We start from the raw sequence: 24,094 nt of genomic DNA, 5'->3' as shown, positions 1-24,094 counted from the left end.
TCTTTTTTATTATTTTTTTTACATTTTATTTTTAGCCTTTATGTGTTGGTTCACTTGTATCAAATAAATTAATCACAGAAATGTTTCCATGTCTTCCTCTCAGATGATATTCAGTATATATTCAATTGATGAAAATCTGGGTCATTAAAGTAATTCCTGAAGGGAGAAATAAAAGTATTTTGCTCAGGGTTACTTTGAACACTTGAGGATAAACTTTTGTTATGTCTAATTTAAGAATAGACTTCTTTCTTTTACTATCATTTATCTGACTTCAGTAGATGACTGGTGAAAAATATGGTTTTCTCAGCAGGCCATGACTCTCAGTCTATTGCAGCAGAAGAGCAAGAGAGTTGTGAGGGCAGGGAACATAAACAGCCTTTGGTATGTTCATCATTTACATTGTATCTTCTCCTACAAGTGTATTTTATTTATTCAATAATATAACCAAAGGAATTTATTTACCTCACAGACTACTCTAAACAATCAATAGTTCAAAATAACAAGTGCTCTATAATTATTTTACTAAGTATGAATATTGAGACATTATTGCATCTGAAGGAGATGACTACCAAGGAAGGGTTTATAATATTACAACACAAACAAATTTTTTTTGCCAGTCCTGGGCTTGAGCTCAGGGCCTGAGCACTGTCCTTGGACTTTCTCAAGGCTAGAGCTCTACCACTTTAGCCTCAGCACCACTTCTGGCCTTTTCTCTATATATGTGGTACGGAGGAATCGAACCCCGGTCTTTGTGCATGCTAGGCAAGCACTCTACCACTAGGACAAACTCCCGGCCCAGAATTTTTTACTTTAATGAATGGAATCAGAAAATATAACTAAAAATTTATAGATGGATTTAATGATAACTTAGCATATGTTGATATTGGGTAATCTGCCATGATTATACACATATGAATGACGTAGAGATTACCAAGTTGAAGAAAACCATTAGCCAATGCATCCTACAGGAACTTAGGGCTTGGTTTTTTTATAGCACATTAAAAATTGTTATGTGTTAGACACTGAATCCATTACCTTTTCGGAATAATTACCTTTGGAGAGATAGACAGGAAACAAACAGGATGAATATTTACATGAGAGAAGGAATCTGTCAGCAAAGAATTTTCATCTCTAGAATCCCTTCCAGTGAAGATGTTAAAAAGGATTTCATTTTCTTGCTTGCAGAAATGGAAGCCATTAGGAAGAAAATTCTATATTCAGACAATGGGTTCCCTAATATGACATTGTATCAGACAAATGAATATCTAGGATACATTATCCAGGGAGACAGAGCAGAGAATGCCTAGGTTCATCATTTTATCCTTACAGTCATATATTGAGCAGTTGATAGTGAGATACTCATTATCCTGGCATCTACATTGTTACAATGAATAAGAAAGGAATGATGGCAGAAAGACAAGACACATTTTTCACATTTAAGAAATAGCTTCTTACCAGATGCAGAGGCTGGGAATTGGAAGGTCCAGGTTCAAAGCCAACCCCCACAACAGTCTGGGAGACTCCTGGTCAACAATAAGTAGCCAAAAAGGAGGCAGGCAGTGTACCTCATGGGGTAGAGTCCCTGAGTGGTCTAGAAAGCTGAACAAGAGTAAGAGGGGCCCTCAGTGTAAAGGTTGGAACCAGCTGAATCTGAAAACCAAAGAAACAAAAACTGTCCTATTGCTTTCATTCTTAAAACTTATTATAACTTTTCCTCCTAGGGAAGAGTTGTATATTGTGATAAAACTTTCAGTATTTAAATGTAATGTAAAGAACAAAATTTCCATTGAGCTCTCTGTGATTTACTGCTTTCTTCTCACTGAAAGCTTTTCCTTAATATATAGGTTCTGTACTTCTGTCTTTGTGTATCTAGGACAATACTCTTCTTTTTTCTTTTGATATTAATCCTGAGTTGTGATCTCAGGGCCCCTGCCCTGAGGGTATTTTTTTTGCTCCAGACTAGCAGTCTCCCACTTGAGCCAGGCTCTATTTCTGGATTTTTAGTGGTTCATTGGAGAAAGAGTCTCACAGACTTTGCTGCCTAAGCTATTTCAAACTGCGATTCTTTGACCTCAGCCTCCTGAGTAGTTAGGATTACAGTTGTGAGCCATTAGAGCCCAGCCGACATTACCTTTTCTTTTGCTTAATTCAGTATTAGGATCTCTCTTTATTATACAAATATCATCTTTTGAGATGTAAGCTATTCTTCTCCTGGAAAGTGTTTTTATATTTAATTCTATCCCAGTGAAAATAGTAGTACTTTTAAAATTATGTATTTGATACCCTATCCTCCAAAGCTCATGGGATATGCACGATTGCTGTCTATGTTCTTGAGTTAGTTGCTTGCTGAAATACTCCCACCAGCCATAGTTCTGTGCATCTGCTGGGTTTTTCTATAGTCACAGGCTTGAATGACATGATCAATGACCTGACGACAACCACAGCAGCAACAACAGTTGTTTCACATGCAAATCAGAAAGAAATAGCCACTGCAAATAACAGGGTCCTTTTTAATGAACGGTAGCATTTACCCTTAATATTGAAAAAGTAATTAAATCATAGCTAGTATTCATACTTAAAATAGTATCTTTTTATCTTTATCTTATATATTTGATTCTTGATTTTTCCTCTAACCTTACATGAAATGAGTTCATTTCAGAAGGATCTTTAGTGCAAATATAAAAAGATGAATAATTACCATATTTGTATATTCGATATATGGCATTAGAAGTATTTTCAGAAACACATACACATTTTGAAATACTATTACTTACTTTATAGACCACAGACCAAATCAATGGAACAGGTGGCACTAATGTCTTCTCTAAGTCGTCTGAATCAGTCCCAGAAGAGTCTGCATTGCCTCATTATGAGCATTTCTCCATGCAAAGTAAACAACACAGAATGGAAGGTGAAGGTAGGGCCACTGAATACCTGTAAGGTCCTTTTTTAACCAGTCCTGGGACTTGAACCCCAGCTTGGGTACTGTCTCTGAGCTTCTTTTGCTCAAGGCTAGGACTCTACTACTTGAGCCCCAGCCCCATTACTCTTTTTCTGAGATGAGACCATTATGGAACTTCCTGCCTTGACTGGCCTTTAACCAAAATCCTCAGAACTCAGATAGCTTAGAATACAGTTGTTGTGAGTCACCGGCACCTGGCTTCTAAGGTCTTTTAGATTACTTACACTAGCACTGCTTATCACTGTTATACAATACCAATGTGTTATTATTGCATTAGTGTCACAAATATGCCTCAGGTTAAAGTAGAATGAGGGCTACACACTTTGCCATAGAGAGATGATTCCCACTGCATCGCTCTCAGTGGAAAATCCCTCCTGTGTCTTTTTACTGTTCTTCTCCTCTATGCTCTCCCATTCTCACAGAGGGTCACACCTACAATACTACAGGAACTTTAGGTACCTTTCACTTTCACCCCAACTTAGGAGACCCTAGTCAGCTCTGTAAATGCTAATCCCATATTTAGTGCCTACCAGATCTTTTCAAGCCTTGGTTCAAAAGCCAGCTACTGTTTCTCATTGCTACAGATTTCTCTAGATTTCTCATGTACCTTCCCATATCCATACAGGAGTATTCTTGCAGTAGAGCATTTAGTTTTCTTTTGATTTTTTAGGTGTTACTGATGCCTGATGAACTACACATGATATGAAATTTACAGTTTATTTTTTCACTATTGTATTCCATATATGTTTATTCATGGCCACTAAAGGAGCGAATAAACATCACTCACAAAATCTCTTCATGTTCCTTTATGTGACTTTATTGGGAGCTTTCCAAAAGCCAGGCAGGGTGACATGTATTTGTTTTGTTTTGTTTTTTGGCCAGTCCTGGGCTTGAGCTCAGGGCCTGAGCACTGTCCTTGGACTTTCTCAAGGCTAGAGCTCTACCACTTGAGCCTCAGCACCACTTCCAGCTTTTTTCTATGTATGTGGTACCAAGGAATTGAACCTGGGTCTTCATGCATGCAAGGCAAACACTCTACCACTAGGCCAAACTCCTGGCCCCGGCAACATGTATTTGTAATCCCAGTGCATCTCTGGCTAAGACTGGATTTAAAGTTTCAGACCAGCTGGAACTACATAGTGAGGCCCTGTGTCAAAACAAGTGGGGAGGAGGTGAGTGGCAGAAAGAAAAGATAAAAGTAAGGAAATTTCCAAAAGTTATGTAAATTCTCATTGCCATTAGCTATTAACATCAACATTACTGGTTTCCTTTTCTCTGTTTTTACAAGTACATTGTAATGTGACATTGGTTGTGAGTTTTAGCATTTTAGCTGGTCCCTGCCCTGCTGCATATCCAAGTCCTTTCATTGCATCACAGACGCATGCTGATGGTTGCTATCCTGCCAGGGCCAATTCTATTTGTGTATCATCTCTGGTGAATTGTCTTTCCACAGCTCATCCTGAAGAGTTCAGATCACCGTTACTCTAACAGCTTTCATTTTCGAGAGGATACATTTTTGGCTTTATTTTTTAAGCTCTTAATATGATCACTGTGTGTGTGTGTGTGTGTGTGTGTGTGTGTGTGTGTGTGTACACGTGTGTATGCACATGTGCAGAAAGTCTGGAAGTCTGAGGTTCAAATGCTTGGCATTTTGCTTTTGGTTGGTTCTGTACCACTCGAGTCTAGGCTCAACCCTCTGGGGGTTTGCTAACTAACTGAAGATAAGGGCCTCCTGTATTTATTTACTTGCCCACCCTGATCCTGTGAGCCTCCTGAGTATCTAGGATTATAGGGTTGAGCTACAGCATCCAGATCTATCAGCATATGATTTCTTTCTTTTATTAAGTTCTCCCAAGTGCAGAATAAAATGTATCAGTTGGGACTACTGAAAAAACTACAGAGTAATCACAGTGGTTAATACATGATTAGTTATGCTCATCAACCTTCTGTATGATTTCTGTAATGTACAACTTGATTTCTTGAGCCCTATTTTTGGAAGCAAGTCACTTTCAGATAAAGTTGGTTCTTTCTGTCTTGGTTTCATAAATTGTTAAGATATTTCAGGACAAGATTTATTGAGGGTTAATTCTGCCCTGTTGAAGCAAGGCCTTTCTGATGTCCTCTGTTCTATAAAGACATCAGTTCCTGGCAGTGTGTGAACAATAGGTAGTTTCCTGTCATCTCTTCATGTGTTTTATTCCTCAATGCCAGGCCCCTTTCTGAACACACGTGATCCACTGCTCTGCTACATATGCAAGGGGGTCCTGTGTAGCTCTCCTGAATTCCCCTTGTTCCTCTCTGAACTCTCCAGTGCGCTCTCACGTGACACTCATCCTCCTCGCTTCCATCAGCCTGTTTTCCTCACCACTGCATCTTGGGAACCTGGAGTATGCACCACCTAGCTCTCTTCTTTCTGTGCCTTGGTCTGTACCCCTCTCACAGAAGGGCCTGGGCACTGGGAATATTTTCTTCACTGTCTCTCAAGGACACCCCTCTACAATAGTTTAGCAGTGCATTCACTGACTCCATTCTCTCAAATGTGTTGTCTTCAAAGTGCTTTAGTGGTTTGCTTGAATATTTTTGAATTGCCTTCAGGCAGAAGCATAGCTCAACACAGTTTACTCCATCTTAGGTAGAAACAGACTGCCATGAAGCATCAATAACTATTGTAGATTGGATAAATATCAGCTCATAGTCTCTCTTCCTGTCTCCTTTTTAGTGTTTAATTATCAGGGTAGCTATTTTCTTCTGGAAAGTACTCCTGTGCCTAATAAATTCCTAGAACAAGGAGAAAATGCATCTAGTTAATCGACAGTGGTCATTTTTCTGCCTTTCCACTGCCCTAGGCTCTAAGCTAACCCAGAACAGGGATGTAACCTGCAGAGCTTTGTACAGTGGTTTCATATGGGGTAGAGTGTCCAGAGTGAGAATGAGAGATTATGGGTACATCTGGTCCGTTATGTGCCCAAAGAATTTTTTCTGTTTTCTTTCAGGTCAGCTATTTCAGACCCAGGATGCAATTCACTCATATAAAATATCTTCACAACTTAAAAAAAGATAGCGTAAAATACATATAAGAATATGTTTGGAAAATGTATTGAAATGCCAGGAAAAGGAGCGAGCAGAAAGCAAAGTATTATCACAGTTACAGTGTGAAGAAGAACAGGAAAGAGAATTTTGTCATTGGAGGTATGTATCTAGTTGTGTGGAAACATTTGAGCTCCATTTAAATACATACAGAAAAGAACTTTTGCTGTGACTGACTTCCCTCTCACTTTCTTCAGGGTTTTGTTTTGTGGTGCTTGATATTTTTTGATGAGTTATTTACCATTGATACATGAAGTAATTAAAGGAATATTTTTATTGCCAGTCCTGGGGCTTGAATTCAGAGCCTGGACACTGTCCTTGGGCTTTTTCCTCAAGGCTACCCTCTACCTCTCAAGCGACAGTACCACTTCTGGCTTTTCTATGTATATGGCACTGAGGAATCAAACCCAGGTGTTCATGCATGCTAGGCAAGCACTCTACCACTAGGCCAAACTCCCTGCTCCAGGAATATTTCCTGAACCTCAATTTTAGTGATGTAAGCAAAGTAGAACAGACATCTCAGTATATTGCAAAAACTTTTTTTCCAGTCCTGTAGCTTGAATTCGGCCTGGACATTGTCACTGAACTTTCTCAAGGCTAGCACTCAGCACCACTTCCAACATTTTTTCTGTGCATTTGGAACTGTGAAATCAAACCCAAGATTTCTTCCATGCTAGGCCACTTCCATACTCTACCTCTAGGCCACACTCCCAGGCTGCAAACTCTTTTTGAACCTTAATTTTTTTAATTAAAACTGATGCTGATGAAGAATATTCTTCATATAAGTAATTTTATATATTTCTAATTATTTACTTTCAATAAATGTTATGTGTAGCAAATATGTCTACCTGTGTAAAATATGAGTAGATGAAGACTTTGATCAATATTTCAAAAATACTCATAGAATGTTTCTATTCTTTCACAATGCCTTACAATATACAATTGTCATTTCTACTCAGTATAATGTTTTTAAAAATTATATATTTATTTTTCTACAGCTGGTTCTGGGGATTAAATCCAGTGCTTCAGCTGTGTTAGATTCTTCTGTTTCTCTGAGGCTGACAGGAGCAGTCACTTATTCTCACTCAACAACAATGAAAGAAAAAGTTGATTAGAAAGTAGTTCTTTGGGGTGGGCGGGAGTGTGACTTAGTGGTAGAGTACTTGGCTAGCATGCAGGAAGCCCTAGGTTTGATTCCTCGGTGCCATATATATAGAAAAACCAGAAGTGGTGCTGTTGCTTGAGAGGTAGAGGGCTAGCCTTGAGGAAAAAGCCCAAGGACAGTGCCCAGGCCCTGAGTTCAAGCCCCAGGACTGGCAAAAAAAGGAATTCTTTAATTATTTTATCTACTATCCCTATTATATATGCATATCTAAAAATTAATCTATGCTAGAAAAGTTACTGTTTTATTTTAGTAACTATTGTATTATTTAAGTTTATCATTTAAGTTGTTCCTAGTATTCATACTGATATTAATCAGTGACACTGTTACATAAAGGAAACATGGAAGTGTGGTTGCAGATATTAGAAAACTTAGCTTGGCTTGGGGTACTGGTACTGGGTAGATACATGTTGTGTGAAAATATCTTAAGGGGCTACCTTACACTGCAAGTCATTCTTTGAATCATTGGAAAGATTGTATAAAGATAAAACTTTTTTGTAGAAAATGTATGCACATTTGTGCACATTAACCTTCAAACTTATTAGCTACGTTGTGTTACCTAGTTTAGTTGAGAGAACAGTAGGATTATATAAAAATGACTTTCATCTCTTATGAAAAATATTAGAGTTTCATTTTCATATTTTATGCTAGTAAAAGTAGCTTCCTAAGTAACAGAATTATCTTTAATTGTTCCTTTTCTACTGTGGTAGCTTTTGGAAGAGATTTAAGTGACATACTACATAAGGCTAGAAAGGAAGGGATCATAAAAGTTTTATTATGGTAACATGTGAAGAGATATCGGCCAATGAGCTTTACATTTTCTAACAAAAGAAATTTTACAACTGTATTCATGTCTTAAGACTAGATGACAAGAAGACAAATGCACATTGCTCATCTGAACAAAACAAGGAAAGACAAGATAATAAAGAAGGCAATCAGCAACCTTGTGCATGTGATATGGAATTAGAGACTTTACGAAATGCCTTGATTCAGGTAAATAAATCTGCTACAGACATCCAATTGCTATGTTTATTTCATTTATTTCATTGCCAATATTATTTTTTGTATCCCTTTGATTTAGTATATTCAGCAGGCACCTGCACAAGGAACTGCATAATTAGGCAATTTCATCACTGCAAAACCATCAGAAGGATGCACTTCCACACACTTAACACACCTGCTTCATCAGTAGACTTGCTATCCTGTGGGTCCACCTTTGTATGCCTGGCCTGTGTTTGACCAAAGCTCTGTATGTGATTTGTTATTGTTTCACTTAGGCAGGACACAGTGTGTCTCCTTCTAGAAATAATGATATTTAAAACAAATAATTGGGACTAATTCTTAACATCTAACATATGTTTAGTATATATTATCCCTTCCTTCTTTCCTTCCTTCTTTCCTTCTTTCTTTTTTTCTTTCTTTCCTTTTTCATCCTCTGCTCCCCTGTCCTTACTTTCCCTCCTTTCTTTTTTCTTCTTCTTCCCTTCCTTTTCCCTTCTTTTTTTTTTTTTTTTTTTGCACTACTTCTGGCTTTCTTCTATGTATGTGGTACCGAGGAATCGAACCTAGGTCTTTGTGGATGCTAGGCAACCACTCTACCACTAGGCCAAACTCCTGGCCCCTCCCCTCTTTTTTTGAGCAACTGAAATTGAATTTAGAGTTCGAATTTGTTGGACAAGTACTCCACTGCTTCAGTCACATTACCAATCCTTTCTTTTGTTTTTTTGCGTGATTGTCCTGAGGCTTGAACTCAAAGCCTATTCACTGTCCCTGATCTTTTTGCTCAAATCTAGCACTTTATCACTGAGCCACAGCTCCATCTCTGGTGAGGTGTGTGTGTGTGTGTGTGTGTGTGTGTGTGTGTGTGTGTGTGTGTAATTGGAGAGAAATATCTCACAGACTTCTATGCTATGGCTGGCTTTGAACTATAATCTTCAGGTTTCATGTACATGAATTGCTAAGATTGCAGGACGATCCACCGGTGCCTAGCTGCCAGTCCTTTATGTGATTTAGTTGCTTTTCTCTTGGTATCCATTTTGCACAGAGATGGCCACAGACTATGGTCCTTCTTATCCTTGCCTATCATGTACTGGGATCTCGAGTACATTCCAACATGCCTGGCTTGCTGGGTGATAAGGGAGACTCATCACATTCCCTCCTACACCTCCTTCCAAAGTCTACCTCTTACATACCTAGTGTGAGCTCCTGTGGCAGACCCTCGTGTTCTATGTTCTTTCTTTCTTTTTCATTTTATTATCAGGGTGATGTATAGAGAGGTTGTGGTTAGATTTGTAAGGTAGTGAGTACATTACCTCTTGAACATTTTCCCTCTTCCCATGTTTTTCTCCCACTTCCCATACCTCCACCACATCCCAAGTTGTAAAGTTCATTTGCAACGTATTTTCTTGTGAATATTCCTTTTACACTGCTTCATCCTTTGGCCTTTGTCTCAGCATCTTGCTTTTCCCCTTTCCTTCCCTGATTCAAATAAATAAATAAATATATGTATAATACATCAGGTACCAAAGTCAGATACAGCAACAACAGGTGATGAACAATAAGGGGAAAAAGAAAAAAAATAGAACAATAAAAATAAAAAAGCAGAGTAAAGAACAGCTTCACATAATACATTAAAGGCATCAACCACAAGGACATATCTCTTTTTTCCATATCCTGGAGTTCATTTCACTTAGACTTATATTTCCCTCCTTCAGTGTATATGTTCTAAAGGAAGGAGTAGAAGGCATATTGATTTTAATCACTGGAATAAATATTAATATAGGTATTTTAATGTTAAAGCTTTGAAAGTATAATTACACTAGTCAAATATTTTGTGAGGTGATTATGTTTCACAGTAGAATCTCATCTCTGACCGTATTAAAGAATTATTTTTGATTGTTGTCAACATTTTGTCATAGGAGAAATTAAAGTCTATGTAAAGTATATTGGATAAAGGACCTTAAATTGTCAGATGCGCAGGTTAATACTTGTAATTTCTGTTAGTCAGAAAGCAGAGATGAATAAATCACAGCCTGGTAAAAATCAGGAAGCCCCAATCCCAGGAAATAACTGGGGCCTGGTGAAGCTTTCCTTTAATGTAAGCAACACAGGAAATATCAGTAGGAATATCATGGCCCGAGCCGTGCCCCCCCCCAAAAAAAACCAAAATAGCTTAAAAGTAGAGATGTGGCTCAAATGGTTGAGCAATTACCTAGCAATCAAGAGGCTTTGAATTTGAGCCACATTACAAGCAACAAAATGGTGAATTAAAATAAGCACTGTTTCAAATTTAAGATCTGCTCCTCCCAGTTATAGTATGACACCAAAAAATTAAGAAAATGTATTTCTAGCTTTCAGAGGAACAAAAAGAAATCAAGAGGGAACTTTCCAAACTAGCAAAAGACAGAAGACTAGAAACTGAAATCTCATCAAATTGTCTTTGCCTGCCCAAGGAGATACAAATGGAGCAACAAAAACTGAATTCTGAGGTATTCCCTTTAGTCATTTCCAAATATTGTATGATTGTGCAGATGGACACATTTTAAGAACCAGCTCTGTGTGTTATGGAATTGCATGTGTGTATGCAATTGTTGGTCTCATCACATGAGGTATAGTGCAACAATGACAGGATGACATTCCCAGTGGCCTCAGCCAAACAAGAGGTTTTTGGGGGGGAATGGCATGGGGAGAGCCATCCAGGGTTCCCTTGCCCAGCAAGTCACAGGCTATGTTCAAAATACCGCTATTGCCAAAATCCAAAGACAGTCAGGCACAAGTGGCTCATGGCTGAAATCTTAGCTACTCAGAAGACTGAGATTTGAGGATCGTTGAGGATCGTAGTTTAACGTCAGCCTGACAGAAAAGTCCCCATTAGACTCATCTCTAATTAATGACTCAAAACTAGAAATGGAGTTGTGGCTCAAAGTGTAGAGAGCAAAAGAGCTCAGAGACAGTGCTCAGGCCCCAAGTTCAAAGCTCAAAAAAAAATCCAAAGAGAAAAGAGAAATTTGTAAATATTTTCCAAGAAGAAAATGGGTATTTTATCTTTTGTATCAAAACTCTTGAAATCAACCACTTGTATTCTAAGTTTTGATGTGTGGATGTGGACGTTAATTTCTTCCTTCACTTGTAGATAAGAGAACAGGGAGCTGGGATGAAACCCTACTGTAAAAGTCATTTCCTTCCTTTGAGAAGAGCCAGCCTCTACCTCACATAACCTCCTATTTCAGTCAGAGAGCTTTTGGGAAGTGATGTGTCACAACAAACCCTCAAGCTGAGTCCCTTCCACAAAACCTCATTCTCATCCCCGACTCCATATTCATTTGGTTCAGTATTTCAAGATAACTTGTAAAGAAATGATTTATGAATTTCCCCTGAATTGCAAATATATCACATTAATTTTTCTCTCATTTTACACCTAGAATAAAAGGCCTGAAATGTTAAGCATACGTAAAATCTATAAGTAGTTGATAAAATATCTATATTATGCTATTGGATTTCTTTTTAAAAGAATATTTATGTTAGCTGGGCTCAGTGGCTCACACCTGTAATCCTACTCAGGAGGCTGAGATCTGAGGATCGCAGTTTAAACTCAGCCTGGGAACTAAAGACCATGAGACTATTATCTCCAATTAACCACCAGAAAACCGGATATAGCACTGTGGTTCAAGGGGTAGGGCAGTAGTCTTGAGCTGAAGAGCTCAGGGACAGAGCCCAGGTCCAGAGGTAGGAGAGTAGCCTTGAGCCAAAGAGCTCAGGGACAACACCCAGGCCTAGAGTTCAAGTCCCACAACTGACAAAAAAACATACTTTTACTGAACAGTTGTCATTATTAAGGAATTGTTACTAATGGAATTATTTATTCTCAAAAAATTGACATACCAAGGTTTTTAAGCAATAACTCTTAAGCAATTATATATCAAAACCACATAAGGTAGTATAGGGTACCTATACTGTAACTGTACTAAGGTAGCTTTTTAAATAAATGCGCATGGTTTTCTCACAGTGGTAAATAGAGAGCTTGTTTCCTTTACTAGATATTACCATATCATCTCACCTACAGAAAGAACTGCCAAAAAAAAAAAGGACTGCCTCTCCATTTTCTGCTAGGTCCCATTTTACTTTGCACCTTTGCATCTGAGTGCTTGCTAAAGTTGCCCGTCATGAGCCCTGTCTTAGAATGAATTGCTTTGAGGGGAATCTTGACTTTAGAGTAGAGTTCAGCATTTCAGGTGCATGGCTTTCCCCTGCCTCTGATTGTCAGCTCCATTACTTGCCGTCCAATGGAGAAGTGCCATTGTGCTTTCTGCTGCATGATCATGACCCCCTGAATAGCACTGAGAACAAGACATCTATCTCTTGCTTCCTGTGCCTAAAACCACTGCTGCCTATGGCACCTGTAGATACTTGCTTTAGCCATGGAGATTGATTCTGAAACCTTGTGCTCTCCACTTTCTGTCACTGTTACTGCTGTGAAGAAGGATTGGTCTCCTGAAGACTTCTCCCACCCACATGCCACTTCCAAAAGGATGGCATGTTATCAGAATATAAAATGTGATCATATGCAAATGCAGACAGTTCTCTGTGCTACTGGCCCTTTCTGGATGTTTCCTAGCTTAACATTTCCAAAGCCAGTGAATTCTATACTGTTCTGATTTTCATGGCACCAATGGAGAATTGAAGACACAGGCATTACCTTGCATGATAACACATACTAATTAGCTGAGGAGGGTGGTTCAGAGGCAGGCACTGTGCAAACTATGAACATGCTACCACTCACACTCTGAGATGCAGAGCCCATTTATTACAGAATAACATGCTATTCCATCCCAAGCGTAGCCTAGTTCTGCATATTTGTATATGTGAAAGTTTCATATTCTATACAATGTGTTAGTGCTTTAAATTCCAAATATAAATGTTTTCCACAAACACTTCCCCATTTTGCCAATTAGAATGTCTGATAAAAAAACAAACCTTAAAAATAATGTTTGAGCAAGAAGTAAAAGGAGAATCTCTTAAAGGAGGAGGACTGGGATCATGTAGACAGTAATAGGAGAAGCTAATAGAAGATATGATTAACATAAAATATGTGCAAAGAAACCCATTGTTCTAATACACACTCAAAACATGTTTAAACTACAAAAGTTCTAGAACAGGGTCATAATTATGTCTGTACAAGGCTAGCCAGTATAATTGTAGGCTCTGTGGACCATGTGAATTCCTTGAAACTGCCTTAGCGAAGTACACAGTATGAGCCCTAAAGTGGACCAGAACAGCATGGGGATGAAGGGGTCTCACAATGCTTGAAACATGCCAGTACAAAAACAGTTGGTGTACAAAAGTGCACCAGAATGTTGCTAAAATGTTTCTCATCTCTTTTAGTTGCAAGAAGGAAAGGAGGAAGGATGCACAGAAGCTGTACCAAAGGCAAAGGAAATAGAAGATGAAATGCAAAAGTATAAATTGAAGCAGCATAAATTATATACATCTGTGTGAAGCTAAGGAACCTGCATTCTGAGTTCCTAAAATGCATATCCAGGGGTTTGGGAAGTAGTTCAGTGGTTGGAAAGATGGTTGGCTGAATGGGGGCTTTTATAGGATCCACAATAGAACAAGAAGAGAAACATGATATGTGTATAACATCTCAAGTTAATCCTAATTTTGCACATTTTATATGAAACAAAAGTATGATTACTAAAATCTTTTGAGGCATTTCAGAATTTCTATAATCATTTATTTAGAACCTTGTTTAAAATTATATGAAACATTTAAAACTGGATACGTGGAAATAATTATTTTAAAACCTGCCTTGTAGGCTTGTACTTCAAAATTTCCTATTGAAAGCTACCATAGAAAAGAAAACAAAGAAAATTGAAAGACTTCAACAAAAGCTGAAAAGACAAAGGGCAAAACTGGCAAGCTCTCCTTTGGTGAGTCTCTTCCCAAAGTCTACCACACTAAAGAGGAAGACTTCTTTTTCCATTGTCAGAGTAAGGAATGTTTAAGTCAATTTGACAAAGGTTATTGATGGCCGTATTTCTTTTCTCATTGGTTGTGGGGCTTGAACTCTGGGCCTGGCCACCGTCCATATCCAGCTCAAAGCTACAGCTCTACCCTTTGAGCCATAGTGCCAATTCCGTTTTTTTACTGGTTAATTGAAGATAAGAGTCTCACAGGACTTTTTGCCAGGGCTGGCTCTGAACCTTGTTCCTAAGATCTCAGCCTCCTGAGTAGCTAGGATTACAGGCATGAGCCACTGGTGCAGTATTTCTTGTATTCACATTGGTGCTTCATCCTCTTTACAGCTGTTGTGTTGACTTGATGGCACTTGAATTCAAAAAAGTTGATGAAGTTTGTAATAAGATGCCAAGGAAACTAGATCATTGTAAATGAAACTTTTATGCTCACTTAATTTTATCAATGGTTAAATTTTGCCATCTAGAAATTGGTGCAATATCAGTATCAGAGAGTATTTTTAAATTAAAAAAATAAATTTATTGTAAAGATGATGTACAGATGAGTTACAGTTACATAAATCAGGTGATGAATACATTTGTTTTTGAACAGTGTTACTCTCTCCTTCATTTTCTTACAAGTTGTTCCCTCCAGATCTCCTGACCCTCCCCGTAGTTTAGTACATTTACAACATACAGTTTTTGATATTACAAGAAATTTAAGTAAAAAACAAACTTGTACTAGAGTCCTGAGTTTGTCTTTATAATCTAATATTTCAGTGATGTTTTGCAGAGGAATCATTTGTAATCTGAATTCCTCATGAAGAATGCATGGTATGTCCCTAGGGAACACCTTTCCCTCTAGAATGTTTTTCTCTCTGGCATCTGAAAAGAACACCTAGCTGAGCATGATGCTACATACCTACATGAACTCAGCCCATGGGAGCCAAAGTGAGGGCAGCTTCTGTAGGTGGCTGTGGGTGCATAGGGAATTAACATTTCCCTATCTCAAAACAAACTGGGCATGCTCATAATCATGTTCATAATCTCATGTCTAAAATCTCAGCTACTTAGCATTGTTTAAGCATTGTTGCTTAAAAAGTATTCCCAGGTTTTATTCTTTGTTGTTGTTTTTGTTTCCTTTTTTTGTCTGTTGATTTATCTGTCTTTGTGGGGGTAAAGGAGAACATAAAGATGGGGAACAAAGAGTGAACAAATGTAGCAGTGGTACTCAGTAGATTGTATGTTGAAAATGAGTTGTACAACTTGTGGGTGGGAACGGGAAGGAGTGACATTGTCCAAGAAGAAATGTACTCATTACCTTACTTATGTAATGCCAAGCATTCTGTACTTCCCCTTTCTAATAACAATTAAAACTGAATATTAAAAACTAAAAAATGAAGAAACTATTTCACTTGGTTCATCAGACTTTCCAGGTCTTTCTTAAACAGCTCATCTCAGTAGAAATTTTTGAATCATTCAAGATGCCGATGTATGGAGAGAACTGAAAGCTACATAAGAATTTAGCAGGAGAAAGTGTCTCCCGTCACCCATGCTTGCTCCTGTAATGATCAAGAACACAAGATGGCATGGGGAGGACTCGATGCGAGTAGTGAGGTAGTTGTCTCCAGGAACTGATTCTGGATATAGTAGCTGTTTGCATGCAGTTCCATTATACACGTAGACATTTGTGATGACTGATCTCTCTGAAGGCTGAAGAAACACTAAAACATATGAATTAGTACCATTTAAGTGGCATACTTTGATACACAGGACAGGAAAATACACTGATAAAAGGTTCTCCAAACCAGGCACTGATGGCTCACTCATGTAATCCTAGCTACTCGATCAAGGTTCAAAGCCAGCCCTGGCACAAAAGTCTGTGAGATTCTTATCTCCAACTAACCACTAGAAAGCTGGAAGTGCGCTATAGCCTTGAGCTGAAGAGCTCAAGGACACCGCCCAAGCCCAGAGTTCACGTCCCGTGACCAACAAACAAAGAAAGAAGAAAGGAAAAAAGAATAAAAAAGTGTCCTCCATGAAAGAGACTGCCAGGTTACATCAGATACATCAGGTTCTTAGAGAAGTGTATTAAGGAATTGAAAGTTAAAAAACGTGTAGTTCTACTAGTCATGTTCAAAAATAATAAGGGATTTGTTTTTGGTAATTCCCAAAGATGTGAAGTAGATATGTGGCCTAGGTTTATTAGCCACTTTGATCTCTTCTAAGATTCAAAAGTTCAATCTGAGATCTATCCAGCTGTATCCCTAACTCCTCCAGAGGTGCTCATGTCAGAGCCCATTAGCCAGGGATTCTGGGTGAATTTATTTCACAGGCACTGTGTTAACATGGAAAAACCAATCAAGAATAGGCTCTAGATATCCAACCCTGCAAATAATGCAGAAGCTTTAGAACAAGACCATGGCAAAAATAGGTCTCTAGAAAACTGCTCACCAAACAGAATAGGTGCAAGTCCTATAAAAAAGTCAGGGATTGTGGGTGAAAGCCAGACAAAGAATGATATTCAGCATCTTCAGGAAGTTTGTCCTCCTACACACGAGACCAGAAAATCACTGCTCACAGCAACATGAGTTAGAATGAACAAGCAACATGTGACACCATCTACAGAAGGGACCTCGGCATGTAAAGGATTTTGTAGGTTTGTCTACAAGTACAATGGCAGGAACAAATACCATAGAAGTATAAATGATCTCCTTAAATAGGTAAGGGCTGGAAATGTACATGAGGGAAATGAGTTTAGCCTTGAAAGGCTATGGAAACCGGAAGGGGTGGGACCAAATGTCAGAGATTGCTGCAAGTTCAATAGGAGTGGCCAGACGCACAAGGGAAAGGTGTGGCCACTGTTTGTAAGTGGAAGTGATGAGCAAAGCCAGATGATTCCTCTGCTGGGGATGGCTTTCCACGCATGCTCCTCAGTACTCAGCCTCCTGATTGTCTGGGCTTACAGAAGTGAGCCATTGAAATCATTGTTACAGTAGCTGTTTTCATGAAGTTCTGGGCTTTGCATGGCGAATGCTGTAATGCTTAAATATGTATTTTAATTTGATTTGGAGCCAAGGGCATGTTCAAAAGGGTTCAGAAAATTTAATAGAAAATCAGATTGAATGCAGGCTTAAAATGTTGGAATCTCAAGTTTCTCAACTAAAACAAGGACAAGAGATGCACAAAATAGAGATTCAACATTCCAAGGAGTTCTGTGTAGAGAATAACCCATAGAGAGACTCAACAATATGAACTCAGCAAGTAAGTAATAAACTGAGAATGACAGAACATAATCCAAGGTCAGTGACTGTGTCTCTAGAGAAATGGTTGATGACATTAGTAGGCAATGAGACATAAGTACTATGACTTTGGAATATAATTGTTAGTAAATTAACTTGTAAAATGTTACTCAAAACTGGGTACTATTATTTTCTTTATATGGATTTTCCCACTTAACTCTCTTATATGATGAATTTATTCTCTTAAATTATCTGCTACATATTCAATGTTAGTAATTAAGAAAGATATGTTGTTGTAAAATTCCTTTGCAGATTTGATATAAATAGAAATGCTGAATACAACTGGTTTTTTTTTTTGCAAGATTCTACCCTAATTATTTCTCATGGGAATGTAGCAGAAAAATACTATTAACTCCAAGGTGACAGACACTAGGGTTAGTCTTCTAACTAAGACTGGAATTGGTCAATTCAGCGGCTGCATTTTTGTGTGTGGCCACTTGAGGGAGGCTGGAGATAAAATGCCTTTAGTGTAGCTCATCTGGGTGGGCTATGTGCCTCTTCTTCCAACAATAGGACAAAATATTTTTGGGCAGCAAGTACGTCAGCTTCCTGGTCTCTTGTTATGCTCAGCACATTGCAAGCATCAATGGGAAGCATGGCTTGTTCACAGGCTTAACTCCAAGACTGTGTTCAGGAGCCCTTGGAACTGTGGTCCGTAGACACAGGAACTGGAAGTTTCCATAGAGAAGCCTTATGTTCCTTTGACCAAGTTATCAAAGAGACACCTCGAGAGATGATGGCTCATTGTGCTGCTACCCTCATTACACATCCCCTCCACGTGATCACTCTGAGATGTATGATACAATCCATTGGCAGAGAATCCAAATACTGTGGACTTTGTGACTCCATAATAACTATCTTTCGGGAAGAGGGCTTGCTGGGATTCTTTTTGGGTCTCATTCCTCACTGCCTAGGTGACATCATTTCTCTGTGGTTCTGTAACTCCCTGGCCTACCTCGTGAACACCTATGCACTGGACAGTGGGGTTTCTACCATGAATGAAATGAAAAGTGATTCCCAAGCTGTCACAGCATTCTTTGCCGTATGTTGACCTGTCCCTTTATGCTTGTATCTAATCTTATGGCTGTCAACAACTGCAGGCTTGCTGGTGGAGCCCCTCCTTACTCCCCACTGTATAATAGATTGCTGGTACATGCTGCAAAAACAGGGAAATATGAGCCAAGGAAATAGCTTGTTTTTCTGGAAGGTCTCCTGTAGGAACTCATATTATTATGACCTGAGAATGTTAATTTGAAGATGTGAGGCAGGGACAGTGACATTTCTATAGTCCCAGATGCACAGAATTATGGGAGAGAATGTTGATTTCTATACAGTGTGGCATGCTTTTTAAATAGTCATTTAATCTTGGGAAAATGGAAAAAAATGCCTTTGGTGTTTCTCTACTGCACTGAAAGGAGAAATGAAGAAGGGGTTAAAATATTTCCTTGTTCAGTGTGAAGGCAAGTGGAAGACAGAAGGGGCAAGTCCTGTCAGGCCTCATTGAAGATAGATAAAAGGAAGAAACTGCTCAAGAGCTTTTAAAATGATTTCTGATCCTGCATTCAGCTCTTATTTGTCCCAGAGGTTGTGACTGAATTATAATTCAGTGACAAATGCTTGTTTCCGCTCATAGTATATAGATAGATGATGAGACTGAATGTTTTCTAGTTCTTGGGAATATTATCTAGAACCTTTTAAGTTGATTTGCTAAAAGGAAATTATTCCTTAGGCGTTCTTTATTGACTAACGAAATGCTGGTATTTGTCCTTGGCAAACTTCACAGGACTGTGGACAGCATGAAGGAGGCCATTGAAGGAATTTCCTTGGTGATTGCCCACACTCAGTCTCTTGCCCATACTCCTGTCACAAGGCCTAGCAGCGAGGGCTCTTTTATGGAAAACTTTCCACATGATGCAGAATTGAAGGGAAGTTTCCCTCCTCGAGAAAACCATGTGACTTCTTCCTCAAATGCATACACTTCAGTTGAGAGCCTGGACCAGTACCTGAGCAGGGTCAGTTGCATTTCAATATGTTCCACTGGCTTGCAGTATTTGAATGATTGTTCTTCAGTTTTTGAAATCCTGACTTGTTTGACTGCTTTGTGTTCAGTTAATATTGCTACCATTCAGTGTTCATAATAGAATTGGAGATCTGGGCATTTTTTAAAACTTCAAGCTCTCATGCTGAATTTCTACAGTTATTTTGTTGTTGTTGGTATGTCTTTGTTCTTTACAGTGGTGCTTCCAATATCCTCCATACCTGTGCTCTCCACTCTCAGAATAATTTCAACAGTTGTTCTGGTTTCATTCATAGTTATCAAATAGTATACTTAAGAGCATTTCATACATGTCCCATACCTTCTTCTCTCATGTCCTCACTCCCCACTGCTGTCCCTTCCCCCAAAAGTTCCTCTTGTACATTCCTATTATTCATCTTTAAAGTCTAGATTTACAAGATAGAGAGAACCAGTGACATTTGATTCTCTCAGTCTGGTACATTTGGTTTAACATGATAAGCTCTACTTCTATTTTCCTGCAAATGATATTATTTCATTCTTTATAGCTGAATGATTTTCTGTTTTGGCCACATATTGTATTTATGCATGTGCTCCTTGATGAACAGATACCTGTTTTGCTTCTGTGTTTTAACTCTGTTGAAGAGTACTAATATAAGCACAAAGGTACAGTGAGAAAAGATATGTTTTGTGTAACTTGCCTCCATAAGGATATGGAAATTGGCATTTTAACTTTCTGTGGAAGCTGCATCTGAATTGCTTTGGAAATGAACACTGCTGTCTAGACACATCACTGACCATGCTTACTACCTGCGTGATTTCACCTCACAGACCTGATTGTCCTGCACCATCTCAAGCTTACCATCCACTCTTGAACTCATATGCTTACAATGTCAGCAGAGAATTTTATAGACCTGTAAACTTAAAAACTGAACTTTGTTTCATGGACAAAATTGTGTCATTTGTTGACCTACATTTTTTGTTGTCAGTTGTGGGACTTGATATCTAGGCCTGGGCGTAGTCCCTGAGCTCTTTAGCTCAAGGCTACTGCCATATCCCTGAGTCACAGTGCTACTTCCAGTTTTCTGGTGGTTAATTGGAAATGAACAACTCACAAACTTTAGTGCCCAGGTGGCTTTGAACTGCAATCCTCAGATCTCAGCCTCCTGAGTAAGTAGGATTGCAGGAGTGAGCTATGGCACCCAGCTACAAAATTTCATAATTACAATGTTCTTGACAAGAACAAGTTTTCCTAAATAACATTTATTATTCTCATTCTTTTGGAAGTGATGATGTATTTCCATTGAATTTTAAGGAAATAAGTGAATTTTACTATACTCTATTTCCAACTTCCTGTGCCACACTTGTGAGCTCTATTCTTTGTCTTTAAATTCTCAATCATACCATCACTAGAATGCCTGATGGATAAGTGAGTAGTAATAAATAACTTCTATGTTAGGGATGGCGAGCTTAAATTATCAATTTGTTTCTCCTATTCAGATTCTGTGCTTACTGTCCTCCTCTCATCTATAGGTGTCATGTAACCATTTCATCCCACCTTATGATACAGACCCGGTAAGTCCCCGTGTGTGCACCCCTGGAAATGTGCAAACTGTGACACATGCCAGTCACTGCTGAGTGTGTGAGAGTACATTGATGACAGTTTTGCTATTTATCCACTGTTTGAATATTTCTAGACCAAGATTAAAAATTACAGAAGCAAAATATTTATTGGAACACATGGACAAATATGTCATGTGACCCAGCTGTTTAGCCATTTACATCAGTGAGCCTTGGCTCAGAGCTCTGATGGGATACTCTAGATGTTTGAACACACAGAGAAGTCACACAGGTCTGGGTTAAAAATGAAATTCAGCCACATCTTCCTGTTCAGCTCCTGCCCAAATAGGCTTATGGAAGGAAAAAAATGAAAGATGCCCAAACATGTTTTAATATATAATTCATGATATCCTAGCTGGATAGTGTTTATTTTGTTTTGTTTCAGAGTTTTTCATCTAAAAAAAAACAAGGCTCCAGGTATTCATGATACACAGTCATTTACTGGACTCATCTGGCACAAATGAGGAGCACACAAAAGCTTTCTACTTCCCCATTGTTAGGCTTAGCACAAATGTGGAACATTCTCCTTAGCACTTAGCAGAAAGATTAGATAATTATTTTTCAAGAAAATGATGATTGAGTATGAAAAATGAATACATTGACCCAAGCAAGATGTAGGGGAAAATAATTTACATAGTTGGAGGCAAGTAGGTTTTTGCTGATTTTTAATGGTATACAAATCATAGAATGTTTCCATAGAATCTAACGGATATCATGTATGCATGATTATGCTGTGTGGAATTTGACTTTTGACTTTGAGTCTTTGATATTCTTTTATTGTTGGGATAATGTACAGAGGGTTACAGTTACATTCATCAGTTAGTAGGTGCATTACTTCTCACACATTGATACCCCTTCTTGTGTTTTTGTTTCCATTTCCCTCTCCCCACCCCCTCCCAATCATCTTGTTTTCCCTCTTCCCTTTCCTATTTCAAATAAACAAATAAACATATATATAATATACCACACACCGAAGTCAGATACAGTAACAATATGAGATTAACCAAAGGGCAAAAAAGAAAAGAGAAATAGTACATTAAGAACAACAGTCACACAAGATAAAGCTCTTGTTTCCATATCCTAGAGATCCTTTCATTTAGTCTCATCCTATATGACTTTAGGTACCTAGGTTTTACACTATTGTAATCATCTGCTAGGAGAGTCCTAGATGTGTACTAACTATTACAAATGAGGGAAACCATTGAGCCTGTAGATTCCTTTGGGCCTGGATTACTTCACTTAATGTGATTGAGTCTTTGATTTTCTTATTCTTTGAAATATCAGATTTCATGAGTCCTGATCTAGGAAGAGTTCAATACTCTTTTAGAATCTCTCTCTCTCTCTCTCTCTCTCTCTCTCTCTCTCTCTCTCTCTCTCTCTCTCTCTCTCTCTCTGTGTGTGTGTATGTGTGTGTGTGTGTCTATCTCACACACTCATACACACACAGATACACACACACGCACACACAAATGGGTTTAAAGTTCAGAGTTAATTCATCTGTTTTAAATATTTTAAACTACAGTCCTCCTTTGTTCCTGGAAACAAGAAGAATGCCCAAGAGAAGTAAAAGATTGCTGTGATGCCAGAAATCTTTAAGAAAAAAGCAAAGGAATATCACAGAGCCTCATGTAAAATGTGACAAAAAGAAACTCTTTGCCCAAAGGATGCTGTGAAAGGCAAAGAAGAAGGTGTTCATGAGTACACAGGAATGTCCCAAACTGAGATCTGAATGCCTGGTACAGCACAAGAACCTGGCCAACTTCTAGATACCTGGGCAAAACCAAATTGGCCTTTCACATCAGAATCAGAAATTTCAATGTAGTGAGCCTAGAGTTCCTAAAGGTTTTACAATATGTCTGTTTTGATAGATTCCAATAACGCTCAATAAAGCTTCCATTATCATGCTGGTTACACAACAAAAGACTTTTAATTTCTACTTCTTGTTATTGCTGCTCTTACTCCTCAGTAGAAAGATGGTCAGAGGTGGTAGATAAGTTTGGGAATAGGTGGAGAAAAGTGAGATAAGATAATGTTGGGTTATTAATAGAAGAGAGGAACATTGTTTTTGTTGGTGGTGGTGGTTGGTGGGGCTTGAACTCTGGGCCTGGCCATGGTTCCTGAGCTCTTTTCTCTCAAGGATAGTTCTCTGCTTTGAGCCACAGCACCACTTCCAGTTTTTCCCAAGCCCTAAGTTTAAGCACTGGGACTGGCAAAAAAAAAAAGTTGGGACTGGCACTATCATTTTTTCCTCTGGAAGCACAGATGATAGTTTAAGTCTATAGTTTTCAAGAATACAATTCTAATTAATCCCAAATAACTACAAAACCAAACAACAACTAAAACTTCAAGCCTATCAAGTTCAGTTAAGTTTTGGGGGGCTTTGGGGGGCTTATTTATTTTTTGGTTGGTCATGGGGCTTGAACTCTGGGCTTGGACCTGGTTTTGTCCCTGAGCTCTTCAGCTCAAGGCTAGCTCTCTACCACAATGCCACTTCCAGTTTTCTGATGGGTTTAATAGGAAGTAAGAATCTCATGGACTTTCCTGCCTGGGCTAGCTTTGAACCTTGATCCTTAGATCTCAGCCTCCTGAGTAGCTATGATTACAGGTGTGAACCGCCAGCATCCAACAAATTCAGTTTAGTTTATCTTGACTTTTCAGATTTATCTCCTACTCTTTTGAGGAAAGAGTATGGTGAGCAGTTATGATGGGACAGTTGGGTAGATGGACTCAACAGTTCTTGTTCTCTAGTGTGTGGGGGAACTCTGGTTACCAATAATTATACATATCAATACAGATAATAGAAAAAATTGGGGGTTTGTACTGATGGATATGCTATTTATACAGTAGGCCACAACTATTTACAACTATGTACCAAATAAACACTTAACATTGTTGTAAATTGGTGAGTCTATTGGATAAATCCCAGAGTTTGATGATCGTAGCCCAGTGACCACTGATTTCTCAACTGTAGTTGAGGTTGGAGGTGGTGGGAGT

The 24,094-nt window shown here is 38.6% G+C and overlaps 1 protein-coding gene and 1 pseudogene across 12 annotated transcripts; both read left to right on the top strand.

Annotated features, from left to right (window-relative positions):
- The first annotated feature begins 278 nt into the window (after positions 1-278).
- On the top strand, positions 279-22,973 carry LOC150039962 (uncharacterized). Of its 12 annotated transcripts, none has more exons than XR_016534152.1 (10): positions 279-381; positions 2,782-2,917; positions 8,077-8,204; positions 10,562-10,699; positions 13,593-13,666; positions 14,026-14,140; positions 17,296-17,428; positions 19,250-19,478; positions 21,014-21,055; positions 22,623-22,973. XR_016534152.1 is itself a non-coding variant. In XM_090327502.1 (7 exons), the coding sequence occupies exons 1-7, from the start codon at positions 295-297 to the stop codon at positions 16,074-16,076; spliced, it is 750 nt and encodes a 249-aa protein (XP_090183628.1). In that variant the 5' UTR covers positions 279-294; the 3' UTR covers positions 16,077-16,572. The 12 variants fall into 12 exon arrangements, 4 of the variants coding, with proteins under 4 accessions (XP_090183628.1, XP_090183630.1, XP_090183629.1 ...); XR_016534149.1 differs by lacking the exon at positions 17,296-17,428 and adding an exon at positions 15,592-15,781; XR_016534151.1 differs by lacking the exon at positions 17,296-17,428 and adding an exon at positions 15,649-15,781 and having other exon boundaries at positions 280-381.
- Positions 18,200-19,010, top strand: LOC150039963 (mitochondrial carrier homolog 2 pseudogene; annotated as a pseudogene).
- Positions 22,974-24,094: the final 1,121 nt, after the last annotated feature.

The sequence above is a fragment of the Megascapheus bottae genome, unplaced genomic scaffold (assembly GCF_031878675.1).
Source record: "Megascapheus bottae isolate mThoBot1 unplaced genomic scaffold, mThoBot2.hap1 HAP1_SCAFFOLD_43, whole genome shotgun sequence".
Lineage (NCBI taxonomy): Eukaryota > Metazoa > Chordata > Mammalia > Rodentia > Geomyidae > Megascapheus > Megascapheus bottae.
Note: the sequence above shows the minus strand (reverse complement) of the source record. Positions and strands in the feature narration are given on the sequence as shown.